At 39.0% G+C, this 21,055-nt stretch overlaps 1 protein-coding gene across 1 annotated transcript in view; it reads right to left on the reverse strand.

The window, feature by feature from the left end:
• LOC133463206 (pyridoxal kinase-like) overlaps nt 1–13,965 on the reverse strand; it is a 28,960-nt gene extending 14,995 nt beyond the window's left edge. The window contains exons 1-2 of the mRNA XM_061744591.1: nt 13,745–13,965; nt 4,460–4,514 (exon numbers count right to left, since the gene is read on the reverse strand). Of these exons, the coding sequence (XP_061600575.1) occupies nt 4,460–4,514; nt 13,745–13,825 (136 nt within the window). The 5' untranslated portion in view covers nt 13,826–13,965. The remainder of the gene's footprint in view (nt 1–4,459; nt 4,515–13,744) is intronic.
• Nucleotides 13,966–21,055: the final 7,090 nt, after the last annotated feature.

The following is a 21,055-nucleotide window of genomic DNA, read 5'->3' on the forward strand; positions in this document are numbered from 1 at the left end:
TATGTGTTCCTAAGGTAACATAAATAAAAAATGTCTTTATCTAACCCACCATCAAAACCAACAAAGACAAATACACCTAACGCAGGTGTCATCCTGCTGACCAGTAAGGTCATTTGAAAGGGTTTTATGCAGCACTGAGATTTCAGCTGCGCCGCATGTGCAGTGGCATTTCAACGGTGTCGCCTTTAGTGTTAAACTTGACACGTCCTAGTTTCTGAAGGGACTTCACTTTTAACTTTTTAACCAGTGAGCTGAAACATTCCTGGACAGGTCACAGTAGATGTTGAGGTTTTTTTAAGTAAATCAAAGCTTTCTGGAATGAAATCCTATTAAGGTGATCGTGTACTACGGTGAAACAAACACGAGAGTGCAAATGGAAACTGCAGCATCTGGTGCTGCTACATTCCCTCAGCTCGCCCACACAGCCACATCCATCCTTCACAGCACCTACAGTTATATTTATACACAGTCTGCAACATCACAATCTGTCACTCTTACATTTTTTAATTTCCATCCATCTAAGATTTTGAAACTATATTCCAGCAAAAATAAAACAAACAAAAAAATCGATTCTGACCTATCAAATGTCAAACAACTGGTCTTTTCTTGCTTGAGAGTTAACTTTAAGTTTAAACCCCTTTCTCTGTAAACTTTTCATCCTTGCTTTCCCCTCTCTACTATTTTTTTTCCTGAAATTTTGCTGTGATCAAATTTTCATTTTTGGATTTGTTTTTGTTTTTTTCCAGTCATTTTCTTCCTAAAAGAAATAATAACTACAAGGAGACACTTGCAAATATTTAAGTGTAGTGAAGTCAATACCATAATTATAACGACAATTATAGTAGTAAATGGTAAATGGTTTGGATCATTTTCAGGAGGATTTTCTGATTTAAGCTGAAAGCCAAAACTTTGCTGGAATGGCGTTGACGCGGGACTTTCTGATTCTGAATACAACCAGGATCTGCTGAACCAACAGCTGAATAAATCATTTGTTTTCACAGCACTCGGCTGGTCCAGCTAGTAATAATAACAACATCAGCTGAGGCCACCCGTCAGTTCAAGACAGGGCCAAGACAGAGCAGATTACTCATCAGACTGCAATTAGATCAAAATATTAGGATAAACATGACACAGAGGAATGATACAGAGCCCCCCCGAGCCATTCAGTGGCAGGATGCATCACCACTCCAAGTTTCTAAGGAATATCATTGCTGCAACAAGCGTCCCTCTGGTAAAACTTACATAAATTCATTATTTTGTTAACCTGCTTAACATAAATTTACTGACAATTTTAAATGTTCACATTTCACTTTTCAATTGGTTCTGATATTTGCTCCCCAATTATAATTATCATATCAGGGATAAATGTCTATTGATCAGCTGGTGAAGCATACCATACTTTAAATATGTGACTTTAAGCACATTTACTGAGCCAGAGTTAGGTTACAGTTTGGTTCAAATGAAGTGATTTCATGACGTGAGCTGCAGACACTATTCAAAAATCTCCAAATCGTTCATTGTCAGTTGTGCTGCAGATTCAGGCAACACTGTCTCAATATTTTTGTAAAAATAGCAAAGCAGGACAGACCTGACTGCTCCATAAAGTGAAACGATGCTTTATAAACACTGTCTCCCGAAAAAATATCAGCCTAAGGCGTCACAAAAAAATGGGACCTCAGGTTATAGGGAAAGTTCAGCTAACAAGTTATCACTTAATTTTTACTGAATAAAACAAAGAAAAACAAATATTTCAACTACAAGAAAAAAAAATATAGCAAATGAATCTGATATGTATAGATTTAATGAATTTATTCTCAGGGATTAATAATGTATTTCTCAAATTTGAATATGTACATGTCTGAAGAAGTTGGGTGTGCTTTACTGGTTCCTGGATACTTGTTTCAACCCAAAGCTTTTCTGGTTATGTGTTGTTGTTTTTTGTGTTCATTTTTCATTACCAAGTGGGTTCATGACAGGCATTAGCTTCACGTTGACTGAGGTATTAAATATATATTTAAAGCTCCTGGGTGTAGCAATGCCACTTGTGATGACATGGGGACATGTACAGTAGATCTGCTGTTGAGAAAAGCCCCTTGTCGGTGCACTGACAATTAGGGCTGGGCGATACGGACCAAAAGTCATATCTCGATATTTTCTAGCTGAATGGCGATACTCAATATATATCGATATTTTTTCTGTGCCATAATTGGGGTTTCGCACAATATAAAAATGTATAAAACAAATGAAATAAAATAAACTGCCTGCATATATAGAATAAAAATGCTTCTTGAATAAAATAAAACATCCCTTATATCCCTTTCCTGCATAACAATTAAATTAAAATACACTGTGCAAGTAATACAATGTAGACAGTAACAGGCAGACTTTTCCACTGAGGTTGACAGTTGTGCAAATAACAAAACATTTGTGCAAATCTCAAATAAAACATTCAAGTCAATTTGTCACAAAATAAGCTATATCAAAATCATTAAAAAAAAAAAATGTAAAAAAAAAAAGAAAAAATGTAATTTTTTATTTTTTTTTTAAATCGATATAAACGATATTGTCTCGTACCATATCGTGTTTGAAAATATATCGATATATATTAAAATCTCGATATATCGCCCAGCCCTACTGACAATACTGCCCTGATGAATGGGGACGGTTCGGCACTAGGGCTGCAACCATTCGTCCACGTTGTCGACAAAAATCTATAATCAAAATTGTCGACAATGAATTCCATTGTCGACAATTGTTGCCAGTCGTGTTTTTCCAACGAGTGAGGCGTCTCACCTCAATACAATCTCTGCTGAGAGTCGTGCATGCACGATAGCGTCTCTGCAGCTGCAGGTAATAAAACTTCAAAAGTTTGGGAGCATTTTAGTCTCGATACGGCGAATAAAAAGATGACTTGGAAGGTTTGCAAAGCAGACGTTTCACGGGAGCATGTCGGTAATGCATTTGAAGAGAAAGCACGTCGCAGTGTTGAATGAAACGGACTCACCTTGGTAAGATATTAAGCCTATTTTCATTTGTTAAATGAATTAGTTTCATTCGTTCACTTTGTTTATTTCATGTTATTTATTAGTATTATTTGAGCCACTCCGGCCTACTCTCGTTGCTATAACCTCAATCATAATTGATGCAGCACGAAAGGCGAAAACAATGATGGATTTGCATCTAACTTTCAGTCAGGTGCCTATGAACTGTCAATTATCCATCAAACTCCACAATGATCATGTTACATTAAATCAGATAGATTTGTCTGGACGTTTCTCTTGCGGGACGGGAGAAGACACTAAATCAATGCATCCTTATTATCGTACCCCGTGCGGGCATGAATTCTCAGAGTTTTGCGGATGCGGGCGGGAGCAGGATGAAGAAAACAGTCCCGCTATAGCAGGGCTCTAGTGCCATCTTTCTTGTGTTTATTATCATTTGCCACATAATTAAAGCAACATCATACTAGATTAAATTTTTTTTACTAATTATCCGATTAGTTGGTGACTAGTCGACTATTAAAATAGTGGTTAGTTGCAGCCCTATCCAGCACATGTTGTAATACCACGTCACTCACTAGAGGTGCACTTCATACAGCAGGGGCAAATACGTGAACTTTCTTGTGATGCGCTGCCCCCAGGTGTTCAGAAGTGGTATTGTTACGTAGAACAGCTTTAAGGGTTATTTTCATACCTTCATTTTGTATTAAAACTTAACTGTTTTCAGCCCCGTGCAAGTAAAAGGCCATTAGGCTCCACAACCAGGCGTTGCCAACAGACCATCGCGGACAGGGGCGGAGGATCTGAGGACTTGTGTTTTTGCACATTTGCACTTTTTGTACACTACTTTCTCTTGCACATGTACTGGACTTTTATTCTTTTTAACAACTAATCTACTCTGCTTTTTTAACTTAACTCTTTTTAACTTATTTTAACTCTTCTTAAACTGTTCTGTTGCTGGCTGACAAACCGAATCTCCCTACGGGGACAATAAAGGTTTTCATTCATTCATTCATTCATTCATTCAAAAGATTTAATAGTAGTTAAATATAAAATTGTTTGACTTTCAGTCAATAATATATTTTTTCATAGCAACTCGATCCCACAGTGAAAGCCATTATTGCTTCAAGTTTTTATTAAATACAGAACTAAGAAGAAGACGTCCAAACAGAAAGAGGAAGCTGGTGAAACAGTGAGAAGCGTGTCCCCCCGCAGTCACGTCTTCGTTTGGGAGCTCCTTTGATAAAATTGCTGACCGCCCTAAAATCCTAATTTATCATCTTTCAATTTGTCTGCCTCAGCGCGCCTGCTGCTTGGCAGCAACCATCTCTGTTACCACTCTCAAAAACCTCGTCACGACACCAGAGGCACTGACTGACTCATACACTCCCACACAGCACATTCAACACGAACACACACTTCCAGACACATACAAGCCATGTCTGTGTGTGTGTCAGTACCTGTGTGGTTGGAGAACTGCACGGAGTTGATGGAGTCCACCTCAAACCCCAAAACCTGGAAAGGGGAGACACAGAGAAAGGTGCAAAGTGACATCAGTAGGAAAAAAAAACACTAAAAGCGGCTTTAAAATGCAGCTCATGGGTATTTGAGGTACTTCATATTTGTCATGAAAAAGAATTACAGATCTATCGAGCAGATCAAGTATTTGGAGCCATGTTAGTTTCCACTTAATAAATGCAAATCCAACATTCACTCTCACTTTAGTGCTATTTTTAGGCTCCACTGTCACTCGATGGAGAAATGTGTCTTTTTAGTTGCTAAACACTTGCTCACTGGCTTGCTACTCTCATTCTCTGCTGCATGGTGTTTCAATCAGTTTTAGATATTTAAAGATGAATACAGATAAGGTTCTGCAGTCAAATATGAAACAGTCAGAGCGCTGAGAGTGAAGTAACTCTGTTAGGGTGCAGAGAGGAACAAAAAGGGGGAAATAAAAATCAGCATTAACTTTATTTTATACTTTTCTGAACCTCAACTGTGGTCTAGAGAGATTAGGAGCAGTTACTAAAACAAACCCTTGGTATGTCTCTGTCTGGCGGATTTTTAAAGGAATCCCCACAGATTAGACCACACGTGGCTCATCCACATGCACATTCAATCACCATGAGAACAACTTAATTTAATTGGGTTAAAGGAGACTGAGTGAATGGATTCTTTGTCCTTTTCAATTGACTTCCACTCTGAGATATGAGAATGTGCTTTCAGAAAGAAGCTCCCCCCTCACCTCTCCCACCCTGAAATAGACAGTAGATATTAACTTTGACCTTGGAGGAATTCGTAAAGGCTCCTCAGAGCATAGTTTGTGCTTTCTGGAAGGTGAACTCGTATCTGTATCTCCAACATTCAGAAGAAACAATGCACAATGTTCTAGCACTACACGGCTGGACAAAACATACAGAAGGGTGGGTGATAAGGTTTCTTGTTCATGATCGGTTATTTTCTACTGATGACCAACTAGTATTTCCCTTATTTGTCTGGACGCATGGATTTGAAGCTAATTCCACATATGCACTGTGGCCCTCAGCTTATCCAATTATCTCCTTAGTAATAATTCTTGAAAATGACATTTAAATACAACAGATAACCCCTGTGGAGTATACGAGTGTACTAGTGCTGCTTCATACTCCTGTCTGCTGACCTGTGTGCTGCTTTCCATTTATCAGACATATTCAGATAATGAGCAGTAAATGAATACGAGACTGATGTCAATATGAAAATAGTCATTACTACAGTTTAATAAGAAGCCTATTCCATCATTTAAGTGCTGTAAAACTTTGCAATACGCTGGTATAGACTCAGTCATGCAGGTCGTGGTAACTCTTGAGAAAAACTATGCAACAACATACTTTCTGCATCCTTCCCGGCCTTGTTTATGCTCTTTGGACTATTTCCCGTTAAACAAATCACATGTGGAGAATCTCCGGCTGTGAAGTGCAGATGTGATGTGTGGGCAACTGGAGAGAGTCCAGTCCAGGCATTCTCCAGCGTTCATGTGTGAACAGAGCTTTAATTTGAAATATTTATGTCACTTAAATATGCCAAGAAAGGACAGAAAGGTGATTTGTGCTGTTAAAAGTGTTTAACCCTTAATTTGTCATTCCCATTGGTGTCACCAAAATTTTTTGAGCTCTTGCTCAAAAGTATTTGTTGGGTAGCACACTAGAAGTATATGAAAAAAAATTAAATTAACAATTTATTTTTAAGACAATTTCCAATTCTAAATAATTAACTTCCTTAACTCCTTCCCAAAGAGTCCTATTCTTTATATTTCTGCAAACTTTAAAATAAGTATTTCTCTATATTAGAATTTCTTTGGTATTAAAATAGAAGTAACGCATGAGAGACTACCAAACAAATGTTAAACAAAGTATAACATTTCCATGCCAGAGTAAGCGAGAACAGAACACAAAGACAAAAACGAACTAATTTGATTTCAATCTGACAAAATATTGCACTTTTATAGTGGATATCTCTCTGGATTCATGGAGGGAAGACCTAAACACTCTTGAAATCCATTCAATGTCATCTCAACATTTATTACCAAGATTTATTCTCCTTTTTGTACCACAAAGTTCTTACAGAGGCTTCTAAAGAGCAATGTTTAAACCGGCAGTACAAATCGGCCAATTTGCATACTTCTGCCAATTTTTTCCAGGTAGCAAACTATACAGCTTTTTTTCCCCCTGCACTTTTATTGGTACTGCTTTCTAAGGACGGCTCTGAAACCAGGGCCAGATGACAACAACCCAAGACAGATATATTTGAAATTAACTAATACATTTACTGTACATATAAACATATATTTTCAAAACAAATATCTTGGAACTGGCCAACAACTATATGGTCAATTATCTCAACTCAACCACTAACGTCAAGTTATTTTGAAGTGGGCTTGATTTGAAACTGTGACGTGAACATATCTGGCAGCCGTGGTGCAGTGGGTGAGGTGGAAATGTCCTTGGGCCAGTGTCCTTTGTCAGTTTGAAGCCCAGATAAATGAGGAAAGTCCTGTCAGGAAGGGCATCTGATGTAAAACCTTTGCCAAATCAATATATGGAACACAATGATCTAAAGCAAGGACAAGTTGCTTTTTGGTGTTCACTTCCTGCAAGCTTGTAGCCTTTATAGTTCATCCGTAAAGATTTTCTTGTTTGATTTTACATTCTTGAATACAAAAAGAAAGTGACATAGAAACATAAATAAAAAGAACAAAAAAAACGTTCATCGTAACCCCTTTAGCTATGAATGTACTAGCGTACATGGCTCTTACTACACTCATCAGGTCACATTTCTTTTCTTGCTCTTCTAAGAGGCCTCAAGTCACTGACATGGAGGGTTTGTGACGCTGCTGAGTGGAAACCTTCCACTCCCAACATCCTCAGAGACTGAGGCGAGAATCTTCACACACAGTAAGCATGCTGCCGTCTTGGAGGAAACACTAAACACTTCTGCTAGATTCCCAAATGAAGACGCTCACAACCCCCCTGACAAATGACAAATTAACTGTTCCTCTAATTAACATCTGTCACCTCGCAAAACGATCACATCTGAGGCAGCTGGCTATATTTACTACATGGGGACTTTGATTTTGTGAAGCCATTCCCAATATTCTAAGCATGTTATTTACGTAGGTTTCCATCTGCACACACTTGGAAAGTCAGACTAAAGCCGTGTGTTGGATGTGCCGCCGCACTGCAACCTGCCACAGGCTAATCCTTTCATTATGTTTCTCATCGGGTATTTCAGTCTGTGAAATGAATACATTTAAAACAAATTCATGAAATATTGCACTAGCAATGATGTTCTGAATGATCTGTTTTGCGACGACAGACACGTTTCTTTTAGGCCAAATGTTTTAAGGATGATGTTAGTCGTAGGGATGGGAATCGAGAACCGGTTCTTGTTGAGAACCGGTTCCCAGTGTTTCAATTCCTTGGAATCGTTTGCCTTTTTTGCAAACGATTCCCTTATCGATTCCAGTGGGCAACGTGCGCATTCGCGCCCAGCAGGAAAACATGGCGACAAAGCGGCATAAATGCTCGAAAGTTTGGTTATATTTTACCAAACAAGGAGGACTTGCAATGTGGACATTTCAACAAAGGGAGGAAACACTAGCAACATGCAAAAATGTTGAACATGTTACTGGACATTCTTGTGTAATGGCCACAGAATCATTTGTTGTATTTAGTTAATTTCTGCAGAAGAATATTTATTTTATTATTATTATTTTATATTTATTTTCAAAACAAGCGTCTTAAGACCTCCCTGTTGACCTCACTTGTATTTTTTTGTTCAAAGATATAAAACAAAGTTGATGCTAATCGACCTGTTTGTTCTCCTTTTTTCCAAATGAGAATCGATAAGAGAATCATTAAAGAATCCAATCGTTAAACAGAATCGAAAATGGAATCAGAATTGGAAAAATCTTATCAATTCCCATCCCTAGTTAGTCGTATTAATTGTTTAAGTTCGGTAACTTATCATGACTATGAGGCTGTGGTGTAATAAACACCCATGTTAAAACACTTAACTTTACAGTAGAAATAAACATACTGGTATAGAAATAGTTTAGGTCTATATGGCCAAGTTATTTCAGAGAAGGAATCTGTATGTTGGTACATTTTTACAAAGCTTCCCCATCCCCCTGCTGGCTCAGAGGTGACTGGTTTAGGAAATAAACTGAGGTTATTGTAACTCAAATATCTGATAGTAAGGCAAGAAAAAAATAACATAAAAATACAGTATTTATATGCTTCTCTATATTGATGCTGCTGCTCTCTTGGATTTTGTTCTGAGTGTCTCTAAGTAGCTCCGCTCTGTTTCCATCTCCAGCTACATCACAAGGAGAGCTCGTGTTCCAGCCAATCAGAGTGCTGCTTCCTCACACCGCCGTGTCCTGCCCACTGACACACCAGAGATCCTGTCCTGACAGCTCAGAGAGGGATGCCCAGCGTGTTTGCTGGCGTCATCATCATCTTACCCTTATCTCTAACACCAGCTGAATCATGGTTATTACTCTGAGCAGTGAGAGCAGCTCCTTCACCAACCTGCAAGGTTTCTTTTTTTGTGTCTACATTTTTATGTTTGCTTCAGTTCACTCCAACACTCACCAAGTAACTAATCTTTCTAATGCTATATTGAGATAATAAAATCTCCTTCAATGCAAATTGAATTAAAAGGTGAAGCTTATAACTGAAAGTGAAAACACTGGCAACATTTTCTGCATGAAAGGTTTACCGTCTCAGCGGATGACAAGCTGTGATTGGCTCCAAGCCTCCTGTGACCCTGACCAGGATGAGGCAGGTACGGAAAATAGACGGATGAACAGATGGTTTACTGTCACCCAACTGCATATACGAACCATGACATCAAAAAAATAGGTAATAGCTACATTAATTAGTAAAATACACCACTGTGCTATTCTTAACAGCATGCAAAATGACGATGTCTTGCATGGCATGCTGGCATCTTCAGCAGAAGCCATAAAGACATTATTACCAACAAGTATCATGTTTTATTATGCAGCTAAAGACATCTTACTATTTTATTGGGTTATGATAGTATATAATAGGGCTGTGAAAATAAGGTTATGTACAATGCATTGATAGATACATCTCCAGTGTACTTTACTAAACTGCACTGCATTCCTTTAAAGCCAAAGTGGTACAAATGAGCCTTAATCAGGCGGCGTAGTACTAAAGTTGAATACAAGTGACTGCACTGAACCCTGGTGACAAGCATCAAATCCCAGCAGCCATTAGGATAACCACAAAATATATATCCTGGGGTCCTGCAGGCTAAAAATAAACTCAACACTTCTGCGAACAGGCAGGACGACGAGCAGGTCTTATATTGTAAGCCCATAGTACCGTTACTTTTACTGGTAGAAAATATGAATCTCTAGCCATCATCATTATCGTCAGGTTAATTATAGACACCACAGCCACTTACTGTCCTTTTACTGCCAACACTGAGCATCATAAAGGGAAATGACTATTACAATTATTACCAGCAGGGGCTAATAACCCCTGTGTCCTCTCACACAATATCCAATCAATGGCTTATCTTAGATGGTCTGTCTATGTAAAGACTCAAGACCAAAGTCTAAGACAACATATGTGTTGAGGCAATCAACAGTTTTTGATCTGATGCATGTTGATTTGATAAGTAAGCCCAACAAATGACTAGACTGCCAAGATTTAAAAAAAAAAGTGGCTGATAAGATGCAGAAAATCACAGTAAAAATTGAAAATTAACCTTGTAACTTCTTCTGGCCGCTGTCATGAGCACATTTAGATGTCAGTCAGTTCACAGACGTTTGTGGCAACCCAATGACCCCACATACAGAAGCAGAGCTGTGGCACAAACATTAATGTGTAACCTACCATGCAACTCATTTAAACACTGCCAGTGAGCTTTTGGCTGATTGACTGATCACCTTTTTGATTTCCAAGGAAGATCTTAATAGTTGTCACTGTTCTTTGTCTAGAAAACACATTTGAATATTGCATATAAATAATAACAAATATGCATCTGAAATAATTTGTGTGGAAAACCCTAAACTTTCAGATGCTTCTCCCTGAAATCTTCTTCAAATCTTTTTAACACTATGATAAAACTCAAAACAATTGTATCAGTGATTGTGAATATTTGTCCATGCTATCACAATGATTATTATGGGTCGTCTCTAGGAGACTCGTGTTCTGTCCATTCATGTGTTCTAACGTATCATGACGATTACAACTGACTGACCGCTGTGAACAAATTATGATAAACATGACCGTAGCAGTGACACTGACACTGACATGACAACTTGGTAACAGGATGAGTGAAAAATTATTTCTGACCTGAGAGATTATCATCAGCTTCCTTTTGCAAGTCCACTGGGAGGTGTTACTGATTACTATTGCTGACAGGCTGAAATATTTGGACAGTTTTTGGTTTTTCCTTCATACACTGTCAGACTGGATTGTAAATAAAACAATTAGGAGTCCTTCAGTTTTGATTTAATACATTTTAAGCCAAATACTTCTATTTTTTAAGCCTTTCTGCTTTAAGTTTCTTCATCAGGAACTGAAAAGACTTGCCTTTGAAGAAAACTCAATTTCTTTGCCTTCAAAACGTCTTGTGTACGGTAGCTTAAGGTCATTATCCAACTGCATTGTGAAGCGCTGCACATCAGTCTCATAGCATTTTATAGCAATGTACATCTCAGAATCCATCTTGGTACTTCTGTCATCAGAAATAAACACAAGTGGCCCCACTGGCAGCCATACATGCCCTGCCATAATACCGCCTCCGAGTTTCACACATGTACACATGTTTCACACGTTTACTTTGGACCATGAGATATCCCTTTTCTTCTCCTGGCTTTTCTCTTCCCAACATTCTGATACAAGTTTCATGTTGGTTTTCAGCCTAACGTTGGCCTTATTCGCTTGCCTTAAGACCTCTTTGGACTTCTTATTGGTAGCTCCAGCCGAACAGTTGCCAAATGCCAACACAATGAAGGATATCAACTCCAGACCTTTTTAACTGTTTCATTTGTTGTAAATCCACAAGGGAATTGACCACACCTCGCCAAATAATTTAAGTCAACTGTCCAACAACCTGTCACGGTTGATGTTCGTTGAGGACCCAAACGCAAGAGAGCAGGAGCCAGGAGTTGCAAAAACAGGATTTATTTAGCAAAAAACGAGAACAAAAAGCGCTGCAGAGCAGGATTAACAAAAACAGCGCGCAAAAAACCAAAGACCTGACAGGACACATGGAGGAAGGAAACAGTGCGGACCGACAGCGAGAAGGGGAATGACAAGACCAGATATACACAGGGGATAACGAGACACAGGTGCAGATAATCAGAGCAGATTGGAAACAGGAGGGACAGAACTGGAACTCAAAAACTGGGGGGAAGTGTCAAACCCTGACACAACCTTTGAGACCTTAAAAATATAGGTACTTTGCTTGAAATTGCCCTTTATACATTGTGATGGTAGACAAAATCATAAAAACTCTGTCATTGTCCAAAAACATCTGGGCCCATCTGCAACTTGTCCATGTAGGACTTGATAGATCAAGACCACAGGGATTACCATCAGTTTTCTAACAATTGTAAAACGGATAATTGCCTGTTGGTGAGTAATGTTATCATGGCTTAGTAATCAGATTACAAATGATAAGCAGCTGCAATAAACCAAGATTTCGAAAACAAAAAAGGGCAATTTGATTTGCTTGCTTATAAATGCCAATATGTTGACCTCTACATACTTACAATTAAATTCCTCCCATCAGGCTGCCAGATTGATTTAAAAGAAAGGAAGACTTCACATAGACTTTAGTATAAATGGCACAAAAGACACAGAAAGAAAAATCTAAATGGTTTGTGTTTGCCCCACTCCTCCAGGCCAGGATAAATGACTTTGTACAAGCACAGTTTGAATGATTCATGACCACTTGCCCACATCTGGTACTGAATCCAAACTAGGTTTGTATTCCTTGACACATGGAGGGCATGTCCCTGCTCTGGATGCAGCATAATTCAGATTACAATCTGGTCCAAATCCAGTACTGGATTACATCTGGTATACTGTACATGAAGTAGGTTTCGTTATACAGGACTGTCTCAGAAAATTAGAATATTGTGATAAAGTTCTTTATTTTCTGTAATGCAATTAAAAAAACAAAAATGTCATACATTCTGGATTCATTACAAATCAACTGAAATATTGCAAGCCTTTTATTATTTTAATATTGCTGATTATGGCTTACATTTTAAGATTAAGATTCCCAGAATATTCAAATTTTTTTAGATGGATATTTGAGTTTTCTTAAGATGTAAGCCATGATGGTTGTAATTGCATTACAGAAAATCACAATATTCTAATTTTCTGAGACAGTCCTGTATGTAGCATGGATTATAGCATTTTACAATGTTCTAAGTGACAATTATAACAAAGCAGTTAGTGAAATTGGGTTATGTGTTCACTTTTTAGGGATAACATGTTGTATTATCGTTTGATTTTGAAGAAATCTAAAAGCCTAAATGAGACTACATTCATGTAATCATGTGCATATTTAAGTATTGCAGTGTCGTTTATCTTTAATGACAACATTGATCGTAATCGACAAGTAATGTAAATCAAAGCTGTTTCAGTGCGTTTAAAACGTGACGGATGATAAATCTCCCAGAGCACCAGCTGCTCCTTTACCGGACCCTCAATGACAGGTGTCTCTTCCCGACAGGGGGAGTTTACTCCCCTTCATTTGCTGCATAAATGGGCACATCTTCCTCAAATAAACAACACTGGGAGGGGGGGGGGACTTTAACTCCTTATTCATATACGTCCGAGAGGTCTGACGGAGACAGATTTTGTCGAGGACACAGAATTCTTCACGACACCTGTCATCGCAGCACATCTGCATTCATGTACTGTTATATTGATGTATCACTCACTACCAGCCTATACACAGCATTTCTGCGGTTATTACACTGTTATATATACTAGCACAAACATGCCTTTATATCGTAAGAAAACATATATAAACATGCGAGCCCGGGTCGTGTCTGTCCGATAAAGCCTGATTTATGGTCCCGCGTTAAGTCGACGGCGAAGCCTACGGCGTAAGCTACGCGGCGAAGCGCACGTACGGCGCCGTAGGCTCTGCGTCGATGTTACGCGGAACCATAAATCAACCTTTAACGGGTGCAGGCTTGTCTCGTTTACCTGCAGCGGGAAGGAGGCGCTCTTGTTGCCCACGTACCCGCGCACGACGTGGCTCTGGATGGACAGGACGCGGCACTCCATGGCAGCTGGCGGGCCGAGGACACGCTGGTATGGGGGAGACACGCTGCTCACAGACGGCCAGGTCCCCGCATAACCACCCGTCTAGCTCCGCACGTCGCTGCCGGTTGCAGGTGAGGAGGGAGGAGAGCCGTGGCTGGCCTGCTAGCTGCACGCCGGGGAGGGAGCACGCGCGGGGAGGAGGGGGCGCGGGGAGGAGGGAGGGGGCGCGGGCATGCGCAGTCTGCTCACTCTCTGCTCACGCAGTCATAACGGACAAGCCTGATTTACGGTTCTGCGTTAAATCTGCGTGCACCGTACGGCGAAGGCTCTGCGTAGGTGTACGCGGAACCATAAACAGCCTTTAAATGAATGAATGAATGAATGAATGAATGAATGAATGAATGAATGAATGAATGAATGAATGAATGAATGAAACCACCAAGCATGTACACTTAGGTCACGACCAAAGGGTCAGGGCTGAAGCCTCGGCTTATGCCCCCCCTTCTTACATTTCAAAATGTCTTTGGTCTGACATGTTTGATACATTTTCCTTGTAAATTAATAAATACAACAAATGAATAATAGCTAAAAACAACAAAAAACATATGCACATTTACATGCATACCTATCTACTTATGACGTACCTACACATATATCCATACATGTAGGCTACAAGCACATTACATATCCACATACATATGTACACTACACATGCTTACACTTACATACATGCATGTATCTGCACACACATATGTTAAAAAAAGGATTATTCAAATGATTATAAAAATAATACTCAATGTATCCATCCTTTTGTTTCCTTTCTTTATTCTTTATGACGCAGCCTCTGCAGTCGAATTACGACTATCTGTAATTCCAGTTTCAGATATCTACAATTTAATTCTGACTATAGTCATAATTCCAGTTCAAGATATCTTTAATTCCCCTTGTTTCAAAATATATCTACATCAACCTTTTTAGATATCTTGAATGGATGAATGCATGAATGAATGAATGAATGAATGAATGAATGAATGAATGAATGCATTTATTTATTTCGAACATGTATATAAAAAATAAAAGTAAACAGTGATATGCACATAGGTTCGAAAAGGAGTAGGAAGAAGTATACACTTTTTCCTAGTTCCTACCCCTTTATAACTATGAATTTACATTATTGCTATTATTATATACACAATATCCATATAAATATAGTCTATATAAATACTACGTAAACATGCCTATTACTACATAATTATCCAATTATCTTGAATTAAGTTTTGACTAGTCAGAACGAAGTTGTAGATATCTTGAACTGGAATTACAGATAATCATATAATTTAATTGTAGATATCTATAATCAAGTTATAGATATCTTTAAATGAATTTTAATTACAGATATCTCAAATTGGAGATATCTTTAACTTCAATTCTGTTATAGATATCTTGAAAGAAAATTCTGACTAGTCACAATGTAATTACATCCCCAACCAGACAAACTGATGAGTAGCACCTGCAAGGACGACAATTTATATATTTTTATTTTTTTTATTACGCGTACGCGACCGGCGCGCTCCCGCGTCGGGTTTTTTTCATCAGGCAATCAGCGTGGACGCCTAACCGCATGACGTCATCACAGGGACGTGAACGCAACTAGACTTAAAAGAATGAATGAATGGGAATAAAGACTGTTTTTTTTCTTGGTTAGCGTTGCTCTTTTCTGTCTCTTTACACAGGAGAGATATTCAGGATTGCATATCACATTAATTGGTTATTCAAATGAGTCTAAAATCGGTGATGTCTGAAAGAAGACATAATGTACTAGTTTATTGCCTTTTTTTCTGGGGTACTGCATCTGTTTCTGACTCACCGTTTCTGTCACAATGTCGTGACCATGAGGGGATTTGACTTGCTTTCATCAGCACCAAGGCAGTTATGGGGGGGGAGAGAGAGAGAGAGACATATATGCAGATGCAGGTAAGAGATGGAGGTGGAGGTAGAGATACATGGAGGTGCTGCCTCACCTGCTCCCCAGGGTGCTGCTGGGGGTTACTTTAATTAAATATTACACATTGTTGGTCATTACAAAAAGTCCAGTGAGATGACATGCCATTTAGGTTGGGTTCTGGAGAGAAACAAAGAGCATGTTTCAATGAAAACCCACGATAATCACTTGTGTTCCTGTGCAGCTGGAACATCAGGAGTTAAAAATATTTCAAAGGCTTCATGTGGAATTGGATTATGAGGATCATGCAGACACAGCGAATGAAGCGTCATTAGGATGTGCTCCCATTGCCGATTTAATTCAAAATAAAAGAAACCATCATAAATTAGATGCGAGTCATTCGTTAGATTCATTTTGTTACCATGGTGATAGCTCCAAAGTTGTGGACCCTTACTGTGCTTATTAAAAAGGATTAGTAAACCAGTATCAGCCAATTTAAAAAAATCAGATAATATCAGACATAAAAATAGAAGATCAGTTGTTGGCCATGATTTACTGTTGAGATCAGTGGCTTGGACACACTGAAAGAAGGACATGGGCATTTAAAAATCTCTTGCATGAAAACACTGAGGTTTAAAAGTTAATATGCTTCAAATAAAAGCAAAAGCAAAAATGTGTCATCTCATCCGGAGACACGAGGTAGAAAAATCTGCTGGAAATTGTATCTGTCAATTTCTGTTTGTGTACGGATCAAAGACAGAGAAACAGTTTTAAATAAACATTTCCATCCTCTCAGATCTCAACTGTACTCATGAGGGTCAAACTGAAAATGTCCCTCTCCGGGGATGCAAAGGAGTTGTTACTTTGAGCCAGACACTCAAGAAACATGTTCTCCTTTACGCCCCCTGGAACCAGCCTCCACTCGTCTTCAGGTCAGACCTGAACATGGCTCCCAGCATGATGGATGTCTCAGCTTCTGCTGCATCAGCAGCTCCAGACAGAATCTGTTGTTATGATTTCAGTCTCTTTTGTGTCAGAAACCTCCTCTGCTTTCACCTTCACCACCATCTTCTAATTTCTTTTGCCATTTTGCCGGCTTTTTCTGAAGTGAAGCCAACATTTCTTGCAGAAGTTTATTATTCAAGACTTCCAAGACCTGCACCATGCTTGCCGTTTCCTCTTCTCACAGGCAGAGTCTCCCGCAGGTCTGCAGTCTCTGTGCGAGAATTTCTCAGCTGCATTGTGTGTTTTTATTTCAGTTCTGGCGAACCTCCAGAAACAGCAGAAGCAGCTCAGGCTACATGAGACGTCTCTCTGTGGCAACTACCAGCTGAGGTATGAAGAGGAGACTGTTGATGCGTCAGAGGAAGTAGTTCTGTGGTTCATGGAAAATCCATATCTAGGATTAACGCGGAACCATAATACAGGCAGACGCTTATGGCAAGCTGTTTTAATATTTAAAAGCAGATATCCCCAATTCCAGTCTTCCTAGTCAAAAAGAGCATTTCAGGTATCTACAATTACATTCTTCCTGTCCACAATGGTCATTTCAGATATCCACCACGTCATTCTGCCTAGGACAAATGACGTCACTGTTGCCATTCATGTGTATGGGGTTTCTAATGACAAATATCTACAATTCAGTTGCAGATATCCGCAATGTGAAGTACGGATATCTACATCGACATTTTTAGATATCTTGAATGAATTAATTTATTTATTTATTTCGAACATGTATATAAAAAATAAAACAGTGATATGCACATAAGTTTGAAAAGGAGTAGGAAGAAGTATACACTTTTTCCTAGTTCCTACTATAACTCTATGAATTTACATTATTGCTATTATTATATCAACACAATATCCATATAAATAGTCTATATAAATACTACGTAAACATGCCTATTACTACATAATTATCCAATTATCTTGAATTAAGTTTTGACTAATCAGAACGGAGTTGTAGATATCTTGAACTGGAATTATGACCAGTCAAAATGACGTTGTAGATATCTCAAACTGGAATAACGGATAGTCATAATTTAATTGTAGATATCTATAATCAAGTTATAGATATCTTGAAATGAATTTTAATTAGAGATATCTCAAATTGGAGATATCTTTAACTTCCATTCTGCCTAGTCAAAATGTAATTACGACTATAGTCTCTCATGAGACGTCTCTCTGTGGCAACTACCAGCTGAGCTATGAAGAGGAGACTGTTGATGCATCAGAGGAAGTAGTTCTGTGGTTCATGGAAAATGCATATCTAGGATTATGGCGTTGCCATGTCTATGTGGTAGCAGCTGCAGCGGGGTTAAAACCACAAGCAAGAGGGAAGACAGCAACAGTGAGATTCATCTTTGATAAAGGAGGAACATCCGAGATGGTGTCCTTCACAGGTATGGAGGACAGAGCTTCACCTGGCTTGACTGCAGGGAGATGAAGGAGGCAAGACAGGGGAAAAAAAAGGAAGAAGGAAAACCACTTGGGTCATACAGGTCACAATTAAATAAAAGGAATCAATTAACAATAATTAGGGCAAAGCATGGTCTTTATTTGAAACAATGTTGACACCTTACATTAAAAAAACACCCCTGAATCTGGCCTGAATTGGAAACGATGGAGTTTAATAGTCTAGATTAATCCATTTCTATCCCTGATGAGATTTCTGGAAGGAAAAAAATAAAAAGTTTGCTAAAAAGTTGCTCTCCAAACATGTTCATTGCACTGCCCCCTGTGAGCAGCAGGGGGCGCTGCGCACAGCAGAACACACTAGTGCTTCTCCAAGAGTTTCTCCATAAACACATCTAATATACAGTAAAGTTGGACATTGACTTTTTCTGTTAGGAACCATAACGGTATGTTAACAAATGCCCCTCCCTGCCAACTTTACCTGTACTGACCTCCAGCTTTGAGGACAGAAAAAAAAATAATCTGGCACACTGCTGAGACATTTATTAAACTGACTGGAAATCATATGTTATTCTGTCAAAAGGCCAAAAATATGCAAAAAAACACATTCTTGAGGATCTCAACATCTCAAGAATGAATTTTGCTTCATGTTTGTAGCATATTTTTGTAAAATAATTTGAATAAAATAATTCATTTTAGAGTATGCGGCCTTAACAGTGATGTAAAAAGTGGAAAAAAGGAAAATGTGTTAGGTATAGGGAGTGATTACATTTAGCTACTACTCATAGTTACATTGACCTTTTCTTAAAGATTTTAACCTTCATTTTTTTTCCCCCCTCTGACATTTAATTTTTTGTAAAACATCTTTGTACAAGTCCAACATTTGGAGGGAAGAATTTCATTTGGTGTTGCCAGTGGAGCAGAAACTGTTCTCACTACTGGTGTCACAGGACAAAACCTGCACAGCTGAGGCCTCATGAGGACCAAAAACAACCAGAATGGCAGATGAGTTTCTGATTAAGACGGATACTTGCTGATAAACCCCAGATAGTGTTTCTTTGCTCCAAGGTTGTACAAACAGAACAGCGGTGACCCCGATGACATCAGGAGCATCAGGAGTGTTTGTCTTCCCGGCGTGTCGTCTGCAGCGTTATTTTCTGTGTGAAACTCTGGGCCTGAGCAGAACCGCGTGTGGGCTCCACACAACTCTCTGTAAATATACTGGAGACACACCCAGTTTGTTCTGAACTGCTCTGGTTTGGTACGTTCACTTCACTTTGTATCTATTTTCTTTGAACTGTTTGATAATAATTGATCCATCAATCCCAATCTCAGCTTTCATTTCCAGTCTGCTTTAATTCCAACCTCAAAAATGCTGGTAACATTAAAACAAGACATATATGATTAATTTGCAAGTGTAAATCCATCAGAAAAGTTATTGATAGTTAATAATCAAGATTAACTCGGAAAGAAACATGAAAACCACTTACCCTGAACTATAATTCTGTTCCTGTTCTGAACGAAACACAAGCTTGTTTAGATAAATATCAAAGCCAGTTTTGAGCAGAAATATGTTTATTATTCTTATAGTAGAGAGATTTGAATGTTCTTCCAGCCTGCAGAGCACTAAACGTCCCGGTTCTCCTCCACCAAGGTTCTGGTACTGTAACACTCTGGACACACGGCAAAGTTCTTCAGGGGATAAAATGAGCAAAAATGACCTGATAGTGAATATCTGAAGTAAAAGTTCAAAAGTGTGGGCAGTAAATGTACCTACAGCATACTACCCATCATCCACCACCGCCCTATTGTTTAATCTTTTACCACATTTAGAGGTGCTGTGTACCTGGAGCTGTAAATAGTTCAGTGTTTTATTTTTGTTGTACTTTAATAATATTTTGAATGCTGTTTCTGTTAATAGATTTTTATTTCTATCATTTTGTACTTTTTTGATTTTCTCCGTTGCGAGACAAGTAAATCTTAAAATCTTTTTTCATAAATTATAAAAATATTGTATGACTGTATGGTTACCACTTATTTACCTAATTCTACCAATAATGAAATACTTTTGGTCCGAGTTGCTTCATGTGAAACGATGACGGTTCATTTATATCAGCAAATACACCAGTATTCAAAAGCCTCCATTAAGTAGCATTTAACTTTTTTGTCACTGATTACAAACTATGTACGTGGTTCTGATCAAGTTTTAAAGTTTGCCGGTCTGAAGCTGCATGTAAACACAATGCCAAGGAGGAAAGACATCTGTAATGATCTTAGAGAAGCGATTGTTGCTGCTGGTCAGTCCGGGAGGAGCCATGAGGTCATTTCCAAACAGTTGGGAGACCGTAATTCTACAGTGAGAAGGATTATTCACAACGGAAAACATTCCCAGGAGTGGAAATCCCATCAGCGTAGTAGTCTGTGCGTTTGGGTCTGAGAGTCCGAGGGTGAAGCTTGGCTACGCAGCAGGCAGCTCATGCCAACTGAGCATCGGCTAAATGCAGCAGCCATTTCTGATGTTACCACCGGTACATTTGAACAGGTGACCGTGAATCACATCGGGATCCGTCCAAGCGGACGTCTGTTAATCGCCAGTGGGCTCGTCCAACAAACCCCCACGAGGTTCAGGCGGAGTGACAGAGGAGAAGCACTGGCAGCACTCATAGATGCAACACTTGAAATAAAGACGTCTAAACAGATTTGAAGAACAGATGTTTAGTCATTAATGAGCAGCACAGGTTGGCGTACGCTGTATCAGCCAGGCCAAAACAGCCAACTCGTTCCAGCTGGTCTCTGGTCCGGCTTATTCAGCCCATCTCCAGCGGGAAAGGAGGCTTCAAGCTCCCGTCTGAGGACTTGCTGGTGACATCACGGGGGTTTGTCCAGTCCTCTGG

Source organism: Cololabis saira, chromosome 17 (assembly GCF_033807715.1).
Source record: "Cololabis saira isolate AMF1-May2022 chromosome 17, fColSai1.1, whole genome shotgun sequence".
Taxonomy (NCBI): domain Eukaryota; kingdom Metazoa; phylum Chordata; class Actinopteri; order Beloniformes; family Belonidae; genus Cololabis; species Cololabis saira.